The sequence below is a fragment of the Mesocricetus auratus genome, unplaced genomic scaffold, assembly GCF_017639785.1.
Source record: "Mesocricetus auratus isolate SY011 unplaced genomic scaffold, BCM_Maur_2.0 Super-Scaffold_100006, whole genome shotgun sequence".
In the NCBI taxonomy this organism is placed as follows: Eukaryota; Metazoa; Chordata; class Mammalia; order Rodentia; family Cricetidae; genus Mesocricetus; species Mesocricetus auratus.
The window spans coordinates 96,876,319-96,892,162 of NW_024429190.1; the positions used below are offsets into that span (position 1 = coordinate 96,876,319).

At 37.0% G+C, this 15,844-nt stretch overlaps 1 protein-coding gene across 4 annotated transcripts in view; it reads right to left on the bottom strand.

Annotated features, from left to right (window-relative positions):
- Nucleotides 1-1,839: 1,839 nt before the first annotated feature.
- The window catches only part of Wapl (WAPL cohesin release factor), a 66,560-nt gene continuing 52,555 nt past the window's right edge, over nucleotides 1,840-15,844 (bottom strand). For 3 of the 4 annotated variants that reach the window (XM_040747690.1, XM_040747689.1, XM_040747691.1), the window contains 7 exons: nucleotides 14,014-14,189; nucleotides 13,444-13,559; nucleotides 12,245-12,409; nucleotides 10,950-11,157; nucleotides 9,323-9,411; nucleotides 4,770-4,865; nucleotides 1,840-4,177 (listed from right to left, as the gene is read on the bottom strand). In XM_040747690.1, coding sequence (XP_040603624.1) covers nucleotides 4,112-4,177; nucleotides 4,770-4,865; nucleotides 9,323-9,411; nucleotides 10,950-11,157; nucleotides 12,245-12,409; nucleotides 13,444-13,559; nucleotides 14,014-14,189 — 916 coding nt within the window. In that variant the 3' untranslated portion in view covers nucleotides 1,840-4,111. The remainder of the gene's footprint in view (nucleotides 4,178-4,769; nucleotides 4,866-9,322; nucleotides 9,412-10,949; nucleotides 11,158-12,244; nucleotides 12,410-13,443; nucleotides 13,560-14,013; nucleotides 14,190-15,844) is intronic. The other variant, XM_040747688.1, reaches the window with a different exon arrangement.

A 15,844-nucleotide genomic window follows, 5' to 3' on the forward strand; every position in this document is an offset into this window, starting at 1 on the left:
TGCTCTTGGAGAAACAAAACACTATCTGCCTTAAAGTATATCTTACACCAATACTTCATTAGCATTTGAATGGTGTATCTTCTGGGTTTGTCTTTCATATTGTATTTAAATTCAATCTCTTGGTTGTTCAGTTTTACCAGCTCTACCTGTGAGCTTTTAATCTACGTACAGTTAATACAATTAACAGCAACACTGCATTTAGTGAACATCATTGGCATAGCCCTCTTGCATAGAACTGACTTTTCTTTGTTCTTGTATATCTTGTTTCTCACTTACTTGTGATGTGAACTACACAGACCTTGCATGAGCCAATTCACTTCTTCCAAGTGTGTCCTGGAGTTGAGCTTGTGGTGCAGGGCATGGGGACAAGCGCCTTTACCACTGTGTCATCTTATGGTCCTGTTTTGGATTTCGTGCTAGTTAAGTGTTTTTTCTTGTTTTCCACGTTGATTACACTAGAAACTACAACTGTATCTGCAGGGTTTTGTGCTGAATGCTCTGAGGATTATGATATGCATCTTCATCACAACCTACTTAGTATTCAAAGTCAGCAAATTCTTTAACAGTACAGCTTCATTTGTAAAATCCCACAATCTCTGCTTTTAACTGGAGTGTTTAGTGTGCCTATATTTAATGTAATTATCACTCTCATTGGATTTTTGTGGAAATTTTTGGCACATTTACTCTGTAATATGATTCATTCAGCAGATTCTTCATAGAATGTAGGTTCTAGGTAGAATGAAAACAATTTTCTAGTTCTGTCCCTTAAAGCAGCACATGACATTTTGAGTATTCAAATTGGATACACACAGAATTTAAGGCAGAGATTTGACCTAAACACTCAAGAGAATTTATTCAAAGCCTGTATTCAAAGGCACTCTACATGAAATTACTTAGGTACAAATCCATCAGAAAGCCACCAATAGTGAGTTGTTCAAACCTCTTTGGATCATTCTAATAATTAAAAAAAAAAACTCAAACATTTTTAGGGAGTCCTAAAATGTGTTCAACTTCCCTCTGCTTTACGTCACTGAGAAGAGATTAACAAAAAAAGTTTAGAAATAGTTATTTGGAGAACCTGGTGTCAAAAGCCAAAACCACCTACTCCAGTGACATGAGGCACCAGCATCGCAGGTGTCCTTAATAGACTTCATTTTCTGACAGTGAAAATAGTAAAAAGTTGCCACTAAGTATTAAATTTGGAACATTATAGTAATGTTTCATATACACTGAATCTTCACAACCATGAGGTAGGTAGTATCTCCCACTTTTCAATTAAGGAAACTGAATGAATAAATAGTTTCAAGAATTTGCTCTAAGTTAGCAGCAAGTACCAGAGCTGGGAATTGAATTCCACGTGCATGATTTAGGTCTTTCCAAGTCCAGAACCTGCGGAGACCACATCATATGCGGTCTAACACCTGCATGTGCGTGCGTGCGTGTGTGTAAATGTGGAAGAGTTGAAATCTACTTTCGTGACTAAAACAATCAGGGGAAGGTAGAAGACTACTTGTGAAATCGTAAAGGCTGACAAGGAAAATTTAAAAAGCTAAAGAATGGTTATAAAATCTCAAAAGGAAAGAAATTTGCAGTCATGTTCAAAAGTCCAAAAGATTTAAATCAAAGTATAGTGAGTATGCTAAGGATTTAACTATATACTCAAAAACCACCCACCCTAACCAGCCCAAAGAACTGTTTACATCCATCTAGACCAGCACTTAGAAGTGCATAATACCTGAGAAAAACTCAGTACTTATGCTCAACAGTGTTGGCCTTACCAAGTTTCTGCGATTTCCTCCTTCAAAAACAGGTTAATAGACTTATGCTAAAGACAACATGTGTATTTAAAGTAGCAATTTTATTTGAGTTAAAATTATTTACAAAAACCCAAAGACATACTTCATGAAACTGGTACAAACTATTTTTTTTCCTGCCGTTGGCTTTTGCTCCAAAGATCACAGCTGAGAAATACTGTATAAAATAAAAATAGGATTGGATTCAGAAAAGTATCCTACTGTTCTAATATCCAACTGGTAGTATTTACAGAAATATTTACAATGGAAAAAGGTTACTTTAAAACTTTAGTTAATTTGTAAGTCAGCCTCAAGTACCCTAAAATGCGAGTTCTCCGAGGGTTAGACACACAAGTGCACTGCCGGCGGTCAGGTGGTCTCCTCCTACCCACCCTGCGCCTCCAGAGACCTGCATGCCTATCAGTGCTTGACAACTAGTTAGTATTTTTAAAACAAAACAAAATAAAAAACTGTTAAACACTGAGGTAAATCAATTATCAAATGATTACCAGTGTAACAGAAAAAATGTAATTCGCCCTGATTGATCTCATCCAACTGTTTACTGTTCCTTACCATCTGCCACAATCAAAAATCTGTCCCCCAAATCCAATGATTAATAAACACCAATGTATTTTAAAATAATTAAAATATATCTAAGCAAATTTGTGGACATCATTTACCAGTATGCTTTTAAAAAAAGTTTGCTAAATTAGTTTGGTACTCAGGGCAAATACAATCTCAATCTTTCCCACATTACACTGGCATACTGTGTTCTTAAAGGTGATGGGTAGGGATTTGGGTGGGTAGAAGGAAGAAAACAATTTGCCTAGAGTCAGTTACTTCCTTATAGATTTCCCAACAATCTGCATTATCAAAAATAGGAAGACAATAGAAGGCAGCCACTGCATTTAAAAAAACATTACAGCTGGCACTGATACAAGAGCCCCGGTTTGTTACTTTATACAAGGAAATAACAAAGTCTAAAACGAGTCAAAATTAGACTTTTAGCTATTTTCCCCAAATACACACCAAACTAATATTTTTATGGCTTCAAGTTTTACAAATCCAATGAAGAAACATGATGTAACTATCTGAAAGGTAATTAAAAGTATTAATGAAACATCTCTGGAAAGCCTGTCTCAGACCAATCAATAAAAAAGGGGGAAAAAAAATAACCAGTGGTCTGAACAAAACCAAACAAATAAAACAAAAACCTATGAAATGAAAGCTATAAACCATGGTCTGTGTGTTCCACAACTGTTTTCTAAACAACTGCTCTATGAACAAAGAATCTGAATAAAAAAAGGGTCTTCTCTACACCAGCAATTTTAAGGCTTTGCGTTTATGCAATTGATCCTGTCACTCTATAGAAGAATATACACGCTATCTGGAAAACTGAATTCCACATTGGTGTTTTAGCTTCCTTATATTTACTGTATTGAACATTAGAAAATATATCTAGAGAACTTCCCTCAAAACTTAACAATGTTTCAAGAGCCTCTCTAGCATTAAGTGTAAACTACCCTGGGTTTGTCTATTTTTGCTTAATCCTTTAACAGGGCACATTATCTTATATAATATAATATTCCCTCAAACTGCTATTTGTTTTCTTGTGCCTATAGCTATGACACGTTATGGTATGATATTGAATATGGTCATGGTCTCAGAAGTGAAAAATAGTTTGACACCCAAACCTAATCAAGAATAAAAAAATATACTATTAATCCCTTGTGTCTTTGGATTCCATCTAATTTTAAATATAGACAGTAGTTCAGGGAACAACAACAAAAAAAATTCACAAAATTATTAAAAGCTTTATTTACGATTGGAATCATTCAACAAAAAGCAAAAGCAAATGAGCCTGAAAAAGGAACTAAGCTGTTGTCTAGAATGTCCTTAGAACATTCGATACCTCAGTAGCTAAGCTGCCTTTGCACCTGACTGGCATGACAACAGTGGCTCAACATACACAGCAGTTGCACTAACAGCAGCACAGATTTCCCCTTAAACCTCGCCTAAAATAAAGCAAGGAAACAAGGGGAGGGCATAGACTCTGCCAAGTAAGTGTATTTAAATACTGCATGGGATTGTTAACAGCCTGAACCTTTCCCCTCATTTTTGATAGCTGCAGATTGATGTAGTAACTGTCATTTAGCAAATGCAGAATGCATGATGAAGAAATCGGGTGGTCATAAGAATCCAAACACGAATGATACTGATGAATGTTCTTGGTATATCTTCAAGGACTTCTTTCATGACTTTTCTTTGTCTAAGGATAGCTCCAGCATTACCAAGCACCTGAAGCAAAGGTAAAGCAGCTAGCAATGTTCCAAATATTCAATCACTCTAGAGATAGACTTCTGGCCTGTTGTTCCAACAGCACACTGAAAGGGGAAGGAAGGAAATGGTTAATACTTACTTAAAAAGTTTGAAGAAATATACTAAAATCAAAGTCTACCTTCTAAAAAAAGGGAAGACCACAGAGTACACTGAAATTATATCATTGCCTTTAAAATACAGCAATTTGCCACAATAATTGTCTGTTTGTGGGCAATACCATCTTACGGGCTGGAAGTTCAGTTAAAATAAAAGGAGAAAGCAGATACATAGGCATTCTCTATTCTCTGGCTACCACAGGGCAGTTCTTCCCCCCCCCCCCCCACTATCCTTGACACAATGGATTAAAAATTCTGCAACTATAAACCAGAATATACCTTTGTATGAGCTGCTTATGTTAGGTATTTTGTCACATTGAGGAATTATCTAACACTGTGGCCATTTTTAGTTTCACGGTCAGAGTACTATATTTAAATTTAACAACACATACATCAGCCAGGTACCACTATATACACCCATTAATTTCAGCACTTGAAAGGCTGAAACAGGAGTACTGCTGGCTTGGGCTGCAGCTTAAGATTTTGTCTGAAAAATAATCAAAAACCCTATAAACTGAAATATGCAATTCAAGTTACTTACGGTAAGATTCATGAAGCTTAAGAATTTTTTAAGCATCTCTGTCATTATGGAGAAATCTCCTTCTGGAAGGTATTCCCTCACTGTAGTTACATTAATCTGAAGAAACAGATTAAAACCAGTCAGTCAGAAAAGAATACTATAATCCACCCAATGTTGTTGGCCTGCTATATGTTTTGTGGTAAACATCTACGAGAAGCCCAGAACTCCTGGGTTATTCCCATTCCACAGTGACTTAACTATGTGTCGGCACATTCAGGTTCATTCCCAAATCTATACCACTCTACCCACAGAAAGAAAGGGTAAAAGGCAAAGCTAGCAAAAGCTACAAAGGAATATGTGTGAATATTTATTTTGGGAAATGAAAGAAATAAACTGCATTGTTAAATATGTAGACAGACTATACTCACAGCTAAACGTTTATAAACAAAGATAAAAAAATTCTCTATGCTACAACTAAATCTTTTAATACATCATTTGTGTTATATTATGGGCCAATTCCAGGAGAGGAGCTTCCCTTGATTATTAGCAAAAAGCAGCATATATATATGACAACCCTGTAAGAGGAAACTCTTACGTGACCGGATTTAAAACTTCTGTTTCATTATGTTTAAAAATGCTTAATTTTACTGGGCAGTGGTGGCGTATGCCTTTACTCCCAGCACTCTGGAGGCAGAGGCAGGAGGTTCAAGGTCAGACTGGTCTATAGAGTGAGTTCCAGGACAGTCAAAGCCCTGTTTCAAAACAAACACAAATTGCCCCAATTTAAAGCTTCAGAAAGAATAAAAGGAAACGATCTGTGCAGGCTCATCTGTACTAAAGAACAAAACAGTCTGAAGATATGACACAAAGGATTAAAAGAAAGCCTGCAGTCTGACTTCCATTGATGGGTGAAGACACCACTTATTTAAACTCCTAAATAGGAACTACAGAGAAGGCTCAGCAGTTAAGAACACTGCCTGCTTTTTTCCCCCGAGAAACTGGGCTCCATTCCCAGCATCCACATAGTGGCTCATAATTGTAACTCCAGTGCCACTGGATCTGACCTCCAAGCACCAGGCACATACTTGATGCATAGAAGATGTGGGATAATGTTCTTGTTCACTGTAAAGATTTGTCACTCATATTGGTTTGATAAAATGATGATTGGCCAGTAGCCAGGCAGGAAATATAGGAGAACTCTGGGAAGAGGAAAGGCAGAGATGCAGTTGCCAGCCAGATGCAGGGGAAGCAAGATGAGAATGTCTTACTGAGAAAGGGTACCAAGCCACATGGCTAAACATAGGTAAGAATTATGGGTTAATTTAAGTTGTAAGAGCTTGTTAGTAATAAGTCTGAGCAATAGTCCAAGCAGTTTATAATTAATATCAGCCTCTGTGTGTTTATTTGGGACTAAACAGCTACAGGACCAGGCAGGACAGAAACTTCCATCTACACACAGACATATATATAGACTGTGCTGGTTAGTTTTCTGTCAGCTTTCCACAAACTAAAGTCATCTTGGAAGAGAGAACAGAAACTGAGGAATTGCTTCCATCAGACTGACCCGTAGACAAGTCTATGGGGTATTTTCTTGATTGATGACTGATGGGGCAGGGCCCAATCCAGCATGGGCAACACCACCCCTACGCAGGTGGTCTTGAGTTGCATAAGAAAGAAAACTGAACAAGCCAGTAAGCAGCATTCCTTTATTGCTTCTGCCGACTTCCCTTCAAAGAGAACTGTAAAGCTGTAAGATGAAATAAACTCTTTTGTCCCCAAGTTCTTTTCTTTTGGTCATGGTGTTTTTACAATACAAAGAAATACAGGAGAAAAAAAAAACTTGGTAAAAAATTCATGTACTAAAAAAGTAGTTATCAATCATTACATTTAAACAGCCTCCATAATGGTAGAGAGAATAATGGCTGAGTTAACTCTGAAGGACTGTTCAATAAAAAAGTATACCTCTATATTAAAGAATAAATTGCTCCCATGATGTGGATGAAAGTCCTTCATTAGTTCAAACCTTTCTTTACCAACACACAATAGAACTAAACATTTATAGGGGCTGTGGGAAGGACAATTACAACATTTATAGTAAAAGGAATGATACAGCATGAACAATTTGAGAAGTTTAATAGCTATCCCAAGAGGGATGCTGGGTTTGGTAACTAAAGAAGCAGGCTTAACAGTGCGTTTTTAAAGTAGTAAGTAAAACTATCATTCCACTGCTGTTGACAAGTCAGACAGAGAAGCTACACAATTAGCAAGAGCTCTGAAGAAAGCTAGATCTTGTGGCACTGTGCAAGAGTCAAAGAATGGAGAGGGGCAGGAACCTACAGGAGCAGTGGAAACTGACCACAGCAAAGTAGCAAGTGTAAACTGGTAAATAGGGCAATAGAAAATGAGACCAGATTTTATTGGGCTCCCTAAACATGGGGGCCACAGAAACATGTACAAGACTACATGCTTGCTTCATCTCTTCTACTTCCACAATGGAAAAAGCCAACTTAATTTATATTTGTGGTAGCATCTAGTTTTCTAATTATAAGGATCACCAAGGCAACATATACATCACATCTGTGGTTCTAAGAATCCACAATATTGTTCACAAATTCAGAACCTTCTTTTTAGGGACAAGAAAGCTAGACACTCAGAATGACGGACACATGTCAGACTAACAAAACTTCACTATAGTTACACAACACTGTCCTAATATGTTTTATCATAGCAACTGGAAAGGAAATTAAGATAGCTACCGAGCTTTCACTTTATGTGCCACATATTTCAAAGGGAACACTCACAGTGACTTCAAGATTACATTCACATGGTACTTTTACCATTCATATTTATCTTTCCAATGGCAACAGACTGTCCAATAACTATAACCTCCACTTCTGTGAGACAGCCTAATTATATAGACACATGTATTTCTCATAGGTGGTTCCTGATGAACTCAATCCACTAATAGTAATCCCATTTTCCTAGCCTTAAACTGGTTCAGAGGGAAGCAGGCGGCCCAATGCTCAGAAGTCCAAGAATGCTGTCTTAAAAAGAAAATAAAGAAGAGTCCTATGAGACATTATTTGACCAGGGACCTTAGGCATGGTCATCTTATAGTCATGCTAAGTGCTTTTTATACTCTTAAAAAATTTTTTATTTTGCTGAGCATTGGTGGCACACCCCTTTAATCCCAGCACTCAGGAGGCAGAGGCAGGCGGATCTCTGTGAGTTTGAGGCCAGGCTGGTCTACAAGTGCTAGTTCCAAGACAGCCTCCAAAGCCACAGAGAAACGGTTTTAATTATGTGCAGGTATATATGTGTGCATGTGGGTTTGTGCATAGAGTGCAGGTACTTGAGGAGGCCAGAGGCACTGGGTATCTTGGAGCTGGACTTATAGATGATTTTGAGACACCCGACATGGGTGCCAGGATCTGAACATCCAGTCCTCTGAAATCCTAACAGCTGAGCCATCTCTCCAGCCCGTGATGAATGCTTTTAACCAAGGAAAAGGACAACAAAACATGTACAGAAGAAGTTACTCCTCCTGAGTCACTAAAACAGGGTAATTTTGACTTGGCCAATTGAGCACAGATTAGTAAAAGTACTAGCCCTTTACCAACAGGGACTCATTCATCCACACCAAGAACATTCCTACCTAAGCATTCTTAATTTAAAATGCATCTTGAAAAGTTCAACTTTTTGTTTGTTTGTTTTGTTTTTTTAAGACATGGTTTCCTTGTAGCTTGGAGGCTGTTTTGGAACTCGGTCTGTAGACCAGGCTGGCCTTGAACTCACAGAGATCTGCCTGCCTCTGTCTCCTGAAGGATTAGAGAAAGGCGTGCACCACCACCGCTCGGACTCAATAAATATTTTAGCTCTGCCTCTATAAAAAGTCTTTAACATTCCACACTATTTTAACTTCTAGAATGCAAACCTTGCCTTTTTTTTTTAAATGATATTAAAAGCATTCCCTTAGGTTTTGTTTGCTCTGAGGCTCTAGGTAAGCCCAGGCTGGCCTCAACCACTTTATTGAGCCACAGGTGATCTTGGTCATCCTGTCCCTTCATCTCCCAAGTGCTGGGATTCCAGGCATACATTGCCGGGGACAGTTTAGGTAGCAGTAGGAACTATACCCAGGGCTTCATGTATTCTGTGCAAGCACTTTAGTAACTGAGCTACATCCTGAGCCCACTAGCTTGCTTTTTGGTATCTTAAACAGTTTGACTCTGACAGGTTTATCAGTTCTAAAAAAAAGCAATGAAGATCAACAATTCACCTCATATCAAATTTTACTATGAAAGCATGTATTGGAAAGTAAATAAAAGATGCTCACTGTATTAAAAAAAGTTTTAAAGAAAACTACCAGAAAGTTAGACATATTCTTGACATCCCCCCACCCCCGCAGGGTATTAAATAAAATTGTTTAAATAACCTTGTCAAAAGCTCTTCTGAAACAAAAATTATGTATGAATAGGGAAAATTTTTAAGTAAATAAATGCATCAGGTAATTGCATGAAGCTGTTGCACAACAATCTTTCAAAGATACACAAGACATTTCTGAACTATTTACTTACGGGACTTTCCTGGCAGAGACACCCAAGAAGCAAGGCCGTGTAGGAGGCCACGATGCAATCCTCCATGTGTTTGCCAGCATGCTGAAGGGCTGAGAACAGTTAAATAAAGAGTTTCAATAGTGTACCAACTGACACAAATTCTGCAATTTCAATTGTTCTATTATTACTTTAAAAGCATTTAGAATGCATGAACAACTTGATATTCCAAATTAATAAAAACTAACTCAAAATGAAAAAGGATCAAATATTAAGAACTAAAGTGTTAACATACTTTAAGATTGGGTTTTAAAAGAGCACCCCTAACAAAATGGAACTACACAGAGTCATTTATCTGGTAACATATTCAGAATACATAAAGAATTCTTTGAATTTAATGATAAGACGAATAACCAAGTTAAAAAACAGGCAAGAGTCCTGGAATACATTATTTCTTCGAAGACACAAAAAGACCATAAAAAGGGAAGATGTTTCCACATAATGTCTTTAAAGAGCTGTAAATGAAAAACTTCCATCAACTAAAATGACTAAGAAAAAACACCTTGAAGGTGTTTTGAAAGGATGAAAACCTTGGAACACTCACATGTTGCTGATGGCTGGTGCTACCACACTGGAAAACAGTTAACATCACTGTACTAAATAGAAAGTAGAAAGACCCCAAGTGCCCATTAATGGACAGACAGTTATAATGTAGTAAGATCATGCAAAGAAGTGTTATCTGACCATGTAAGGAATATAGTTCTAACAAATGCTTAAAAAAAATGCATCTAATTGAAATAAGTCCCTTATAGAAAAAAATATTGTATGATTCTTTTTATATGAATTACCTGAAACAGGTAAATCGTTGGAGAAGATTAAGTAGATGACTGTTGCCAGTGGTTGGGGGAGGAAGAAATGAAGAAGCTGACTGCCAACTAATCTAGTTTTTTTGTTTTGTCCTGTGGGTTTGTTTTCGTTTCTGTTTTTTTGTTTTTGTTTTTCATGGCAGGGTTTCTCTGTATAAACAGTCCTAGCTGTACTGGAATTCGCTGTATTGACCAGGCTGGCCTAGAACTCACAGAGATTCACCTGCCTTTGCCTCCCCAAGTACTGGGATTAAAAGTGTGAGCCACAACTGTCTGGCCCAATATATAGTTTCTTTAGAAACCATGTTCAACATGTGATAAAGGAAATATATAACTCTGTGAATATACTAAGTTGTTGCATTACTCACTTTAAAAGAGTAATTTTATAGTGTATGAATTATGTATCAAAAAGCAATTATTTTTTAACACGACTGATTATAATATGCTTAAACTATCAAAGTTTCTCTGGATTGAACCACAGGCTTCCAAGTAAGAGACTGACAAACCTTAGCAGCTAAATTTCTTAGGAGCAAATTTTTCTTAAGAGTATCAGAAATTAGGGAATGAGTGGCTTAGCAGAAAAAGAAGAGACTCAGCATCAGATTAAAAGAGGGAGATTACAAAGAAATACAATTTGAGACCTCCCAACGACACACACCATGCTCACTAATAGGAACAAAGCTTAACTAGATAAGGCAGTTAACTAGATAAAGACATTGTTAAATTATAACAATATGTGAATCAAAATGTTTTGAAGAATCTACTTCTACTCAAGATAAACATGCCTTTATTGAGGTCAAGTTCTTCATCCTCCTCCTCCTTCTTATGTTTCTCCTCTGTACCATCCGTCTTTTCAGTAGACACCCACTGTATCTCTCCACTTGTTTCTTGCCACTCTCCACTCTTATCATGCTGAGTGGTGGGAGCATCTTTGATTAACTCATCTGTTTTACTTTCTGCCAACTGGGCTGCTCGCTCTCGTTCAAGAAACAGCTGATAAAAATTGTTGTTGAAAATCATTAAAAATACATCAATAGGTCAGTCAATCCTACCTAAGGTCAGCACTAAAACATATATGAGCAATACTAAATGATTTCAAATGAGTATTCATAAACACACCAATTATAATTAAAGAAGTAGGAGGGACACAAAAGGCACTAGAGGAAGTAGAGGGATGGAAATTCTAAAAAAAAAGAAAAAAACTGATCAAGTACCAACATGAACATTCTAATATTTTGTTTTAAATAAGAATATTGGATTTTTTAAAAAAAGCTTGTCCTATATTTTACCAAAAGCCAAAACTAAAGTATAAATGCTGATGAGATTTAAGTAATACAGTAACAGTGTATGTACTGTTTTCACTAATAAAAGTCACCATAATTGCCCTTAATTCAGATAATACTACCTACAAAATTAAAGAGAAAAAACTACCATTTTCAAAATTAAAAAACAACAACAAAAATCAACAAACCTATGCATACTGGCTAAATTAACCAATAGGAAAGATAGTAGCTAAACTACAGTAGATAAAGCAACATAACTTCTTTAAAAGAAATTAAAGATATAAACAATTTATAAATATAAAAGGACCCAGGAAGAATTAGATCTTAACATTATTTGCATTTTTATCATTGGAAGTATGCAAGGAAGACTATTAATAGAGTTTCCTACAGATTATGTATTTCATACAGTCAAGAGAACCCATAAAATTCCTTGCCTTCCATTATTTTATTTTCCTTTGGTTGTTATTGTGTTCAATACCAAAAGCACTTAATATACTCATTCACAGGATTTGAGATAGGCAACAAGTTACTAATGAGATTTACTTAAATATCAAATAGTAAGCAGATCTTAAAAGATGTGCTAAATAGACTTTGAAGACAGTATATATAAGATAATAACCTAGAAAAAAAAAAACAGAAGAGCAGTTCTCAACACCATGCCAAGAATCTCAGAAGTCCTAGGTAGGGACTGTGCCAGAGAATCTGGAAACTGAAGACTGAAGAAGTCAGTTGACTTTTTCTAAGTGGATCCATCCTGCAAGGTTTACATAATATGGAATCATGGCACTGCTTCTCACCTGTACTAATGCCTGAACAGCATGAACTTGTCCAGCCATCCTTAAACTTTGTTCTCCTTCTCCACTAGAGAAGGAGGAATCAAAAGAACAGGATGTTTCCATATTGACAAGGCAGTGCCGATTCCGGGCACTATATTCCACCAGATTTATCAGTAGACCCAATCCCTAAAAAACATTAAAAAACACATTTTTTTTTGTTGAGACAGGGGTTCTCTGTGTAACTTTGGAGATTTTCCTGGAACTCACTCTTTGGACCAGGCTGACCTAAAAATCATAGAGATCCTTGCCTCTGCTTCCTGAATGCTGGGATTAAAAGCATGCACCACCACCACCCAGTTACAAACAAGAATTTATAATATAAATAACTTTTACTATCAAATAAAATGTTAAGTAGCATTTTTTTTCCATCTGCAAACCTGTTAAGAAAAACACCATGCAAGATACTGCTCTTTCCAAAAAAAGATTTTTAGGCGGGCAGCAGAGAGCTGTTTTGTTTCTTTTTACAGTCCAGGCTGGCCTTGACTCAGGGCCATCCTCTCAGTCCACCATTCAAAGTGCTAGGGTTATGGATATGAGACACCCTTAAGCTCCTCAGTTATTAGCCACCATTATCAGCTTATAACTCTATTTTTATGAAGTAGGTTTTGAAAGACAGAAAAAATATGGAGAAATATAGTCACAAGGACCCATCAAAACAACCCAGGATATTTATTTATTATGTATACACTACGTAAAAGAGGGCAGCGTATCTCATCATAGATGGTTGTGAGCTGTCTTGTGGTTGCTAGAAATTTAACTCACAACCTATGGAAGAGCAGTCAGTGCTTTTAACCTTTGAACCATCTCTCCAGTTCAACCCAGAATACATTAAACAACTGACTCGTTTTTTTTTTTTTTAAGTTTAAATTTAGATTAGAAACAAGGTTGCTTCACAAGTCAGTTCCAGGTCCCTCTCCCTTTCCCTCCCCTCCTCCCGCGCCCTCCCCCCCCATTATCCCCTCATTTCCCCAGGGAGGGTGAGGCCCTCCATGGGGGTGTCCATAGTCTGTCATTTCATCCAGGGCAGGGCCTAGACCCTCCCCCAAGAGTTCAGGGTGAGAGTGCATCTCACATTAAACAACTGACTCTTAAATCAAAACTAAAACGAAGTTTCATCATCTAAAGAGAAGATAAAGTACCAAGTGGCCACTTCAACTCACCAGCACTCGAATATCAAATCTCTGCTCCTGAGGTAGGTACTTTGGAACCTGAAGGACACAGTTCATCGCTGTGCCTATGAGTCCATCTTGTTCTCCTGTCTTTGTACTGCCCCACTCTAAAATAAGGATGGAAACAAAAGTCTTCCTTATGATACTCATAACCACATTTAAAATGATTTTCTTCTGTTAGTTTTGTTTTCTTTTCCCAAGTCCTGTTTTCACTATGTATTGCTGCTTGACCTGCTCCTGCTGTGTAGTCCAAGCTGGCCTCAACCTCATGCACTCCTCTTGCCTCAGCCTCGCCAAGTGCTAGGAATTTAGGTATGCCCACCATACCCAGCTACTAAAATAAGTATTAATTTTAAATTGCCTGACTACTCCTTTACTGAAATATGTGGTTTTGATATTTTAAGCTTATTCGCTAGGCAGTTCTAAAAGAATCAATTCCTAAAAGTAGCTGATGACTATAGGAGCAAGTCAATTACGAAATGGAATATTATAAATCATTACATCAAAAACAGAATAGCTTATTTCCATGTGTATATTTTTCAATAAGAAAACATTACTTACCATTATCATTAGTTAAATTGAGCAACACCCCAATGATAGCCCTCATGCAGTCTTCCACTGCTTTGCCCACATGGCTAGTTACACTCTGGTAAGGCTGAGGTTTACTGTCTGCTATGCACATGCTGTTCTCAGCGCGGTTATACTGCTCAATCAGTTCTTCACAATGTTGTAACGCTCTTAAGAAAAAATAACATGTATACTATTATGGTAAAATAAAAGTTATTCAATACGTTTCCATTTACCGTGGCCTGAAGACAGTCAGTGTTTTTGTTTTGCTGTTTTTCTATTCTGGAAGTTAGAATGTTTAATGTCTAATATTGTACCACATGTGTGCAATAATCTCACTAGTTGTTAAATTTTGATAAACATGGTCATCAATAAATTTTCTCTCTAAAGGAAGTTGTAAGTTCATTCCATGCTGAGCATGGTGGTTCAAGTCTATATTCCCCACTATACAGGAGGCTGAGGCAGAAGTTTACTAGTTGGGACAAAAGAGTGACAACTACCACAACAACCAAATAAATATCACAAAACAAACTCCTGTTACTTGCAGGAGCTGTCAAATTTTATACACATCTCAAACAAAAAATATATCACAATGCACCCCCACCCAAAAAGTCTTTAAGAAACAATGACAGGTCTGTCTCAGTTTACTTGACATTAAGGCAAAAAATTATCTTTCATCATAGATTATTCAAATTAACAGGTTTTCTGGCAGCTATACCCAATCATTTCCCAAGACGTGACACATATTAACAAGGACATAGAATATGTATACAGATCTATTTCTGAAACATAGCTGTAATTTTTATTTATTATTACTATGTGTGTATGATGACGAAGGTATCACATCACCCAAGTGGAGTTCAGGTTTGTGGAGTTGATGTGCTCCTTGCATCTTTGCCCGGGTTCTGGACATTGAACAAGAGTCAAATTTATGCTCCCAAATAGCTTTATCTGCTGAGTCATTGCTCCAGTCCCACAAGGCATCTTTAAACCATCAAGTCCTAATGGTTTGATGGTTTTTCCCCAAGTCTGACTCAAGTAAGCAAGCTGACTTTGTCAACTTATTTTTCAAGAATTGCATATCACACAAAACCCTTAAAGAATAACATAGCATATTTAATATATTCCTAGCTTCTTTTTAATGCATAATGAAGAAATTCTATACATAAGATTCCAGGGGCCAGGCGGTGGTGGCGCACGCCTTTAATCCCAGCACAAGGGAGGCAGAGGCAGGCGGATCTCTTGTAAGTTTGAGACCAGCCTGGTCTACCGAGCGAGTTCCAGGACAGGCTCCAAAACAATACAGAGAAACCCTGTCTCGTAAAACAAAACAAAACAAAACAAAAAGATTCCTTGGTTGACAGAATTTTCCCTGTTGTTATTAGTAAGTTATTCAACTGTCTGTCTAAGTATTACTGAGTATCAATGATGGTTTTCTTGAAAAGCTCCAGGTGAGTACTACTTCCCAAATATTGAATTCTGACTTTTCATCACTTGTAAAAATATTTCACCAGAAAATCCTATGCAAGAGATAGAATCTGCCATATTAAACACTTCCTTATGAAGGCAATTCTTAGGAATTAAGAAATACAAAAAAGAGAGAACATTTAAAATCAGAAATAATATACTTTGTGTTGATTTAAAAAAATACAGGAAATACAGGTTCAATTCCCTACTGTTATCACAAAACAACAACAAACCCATCAAACAAGCACAACTATCACCCATCAAATAAAATGGAACCAGAAACAGATTTTAACTTTCAAGAAAACTCCTTGGTAAGGAAGGACTGCATGTATTAAGGATAACAATGTCCTATAAGATT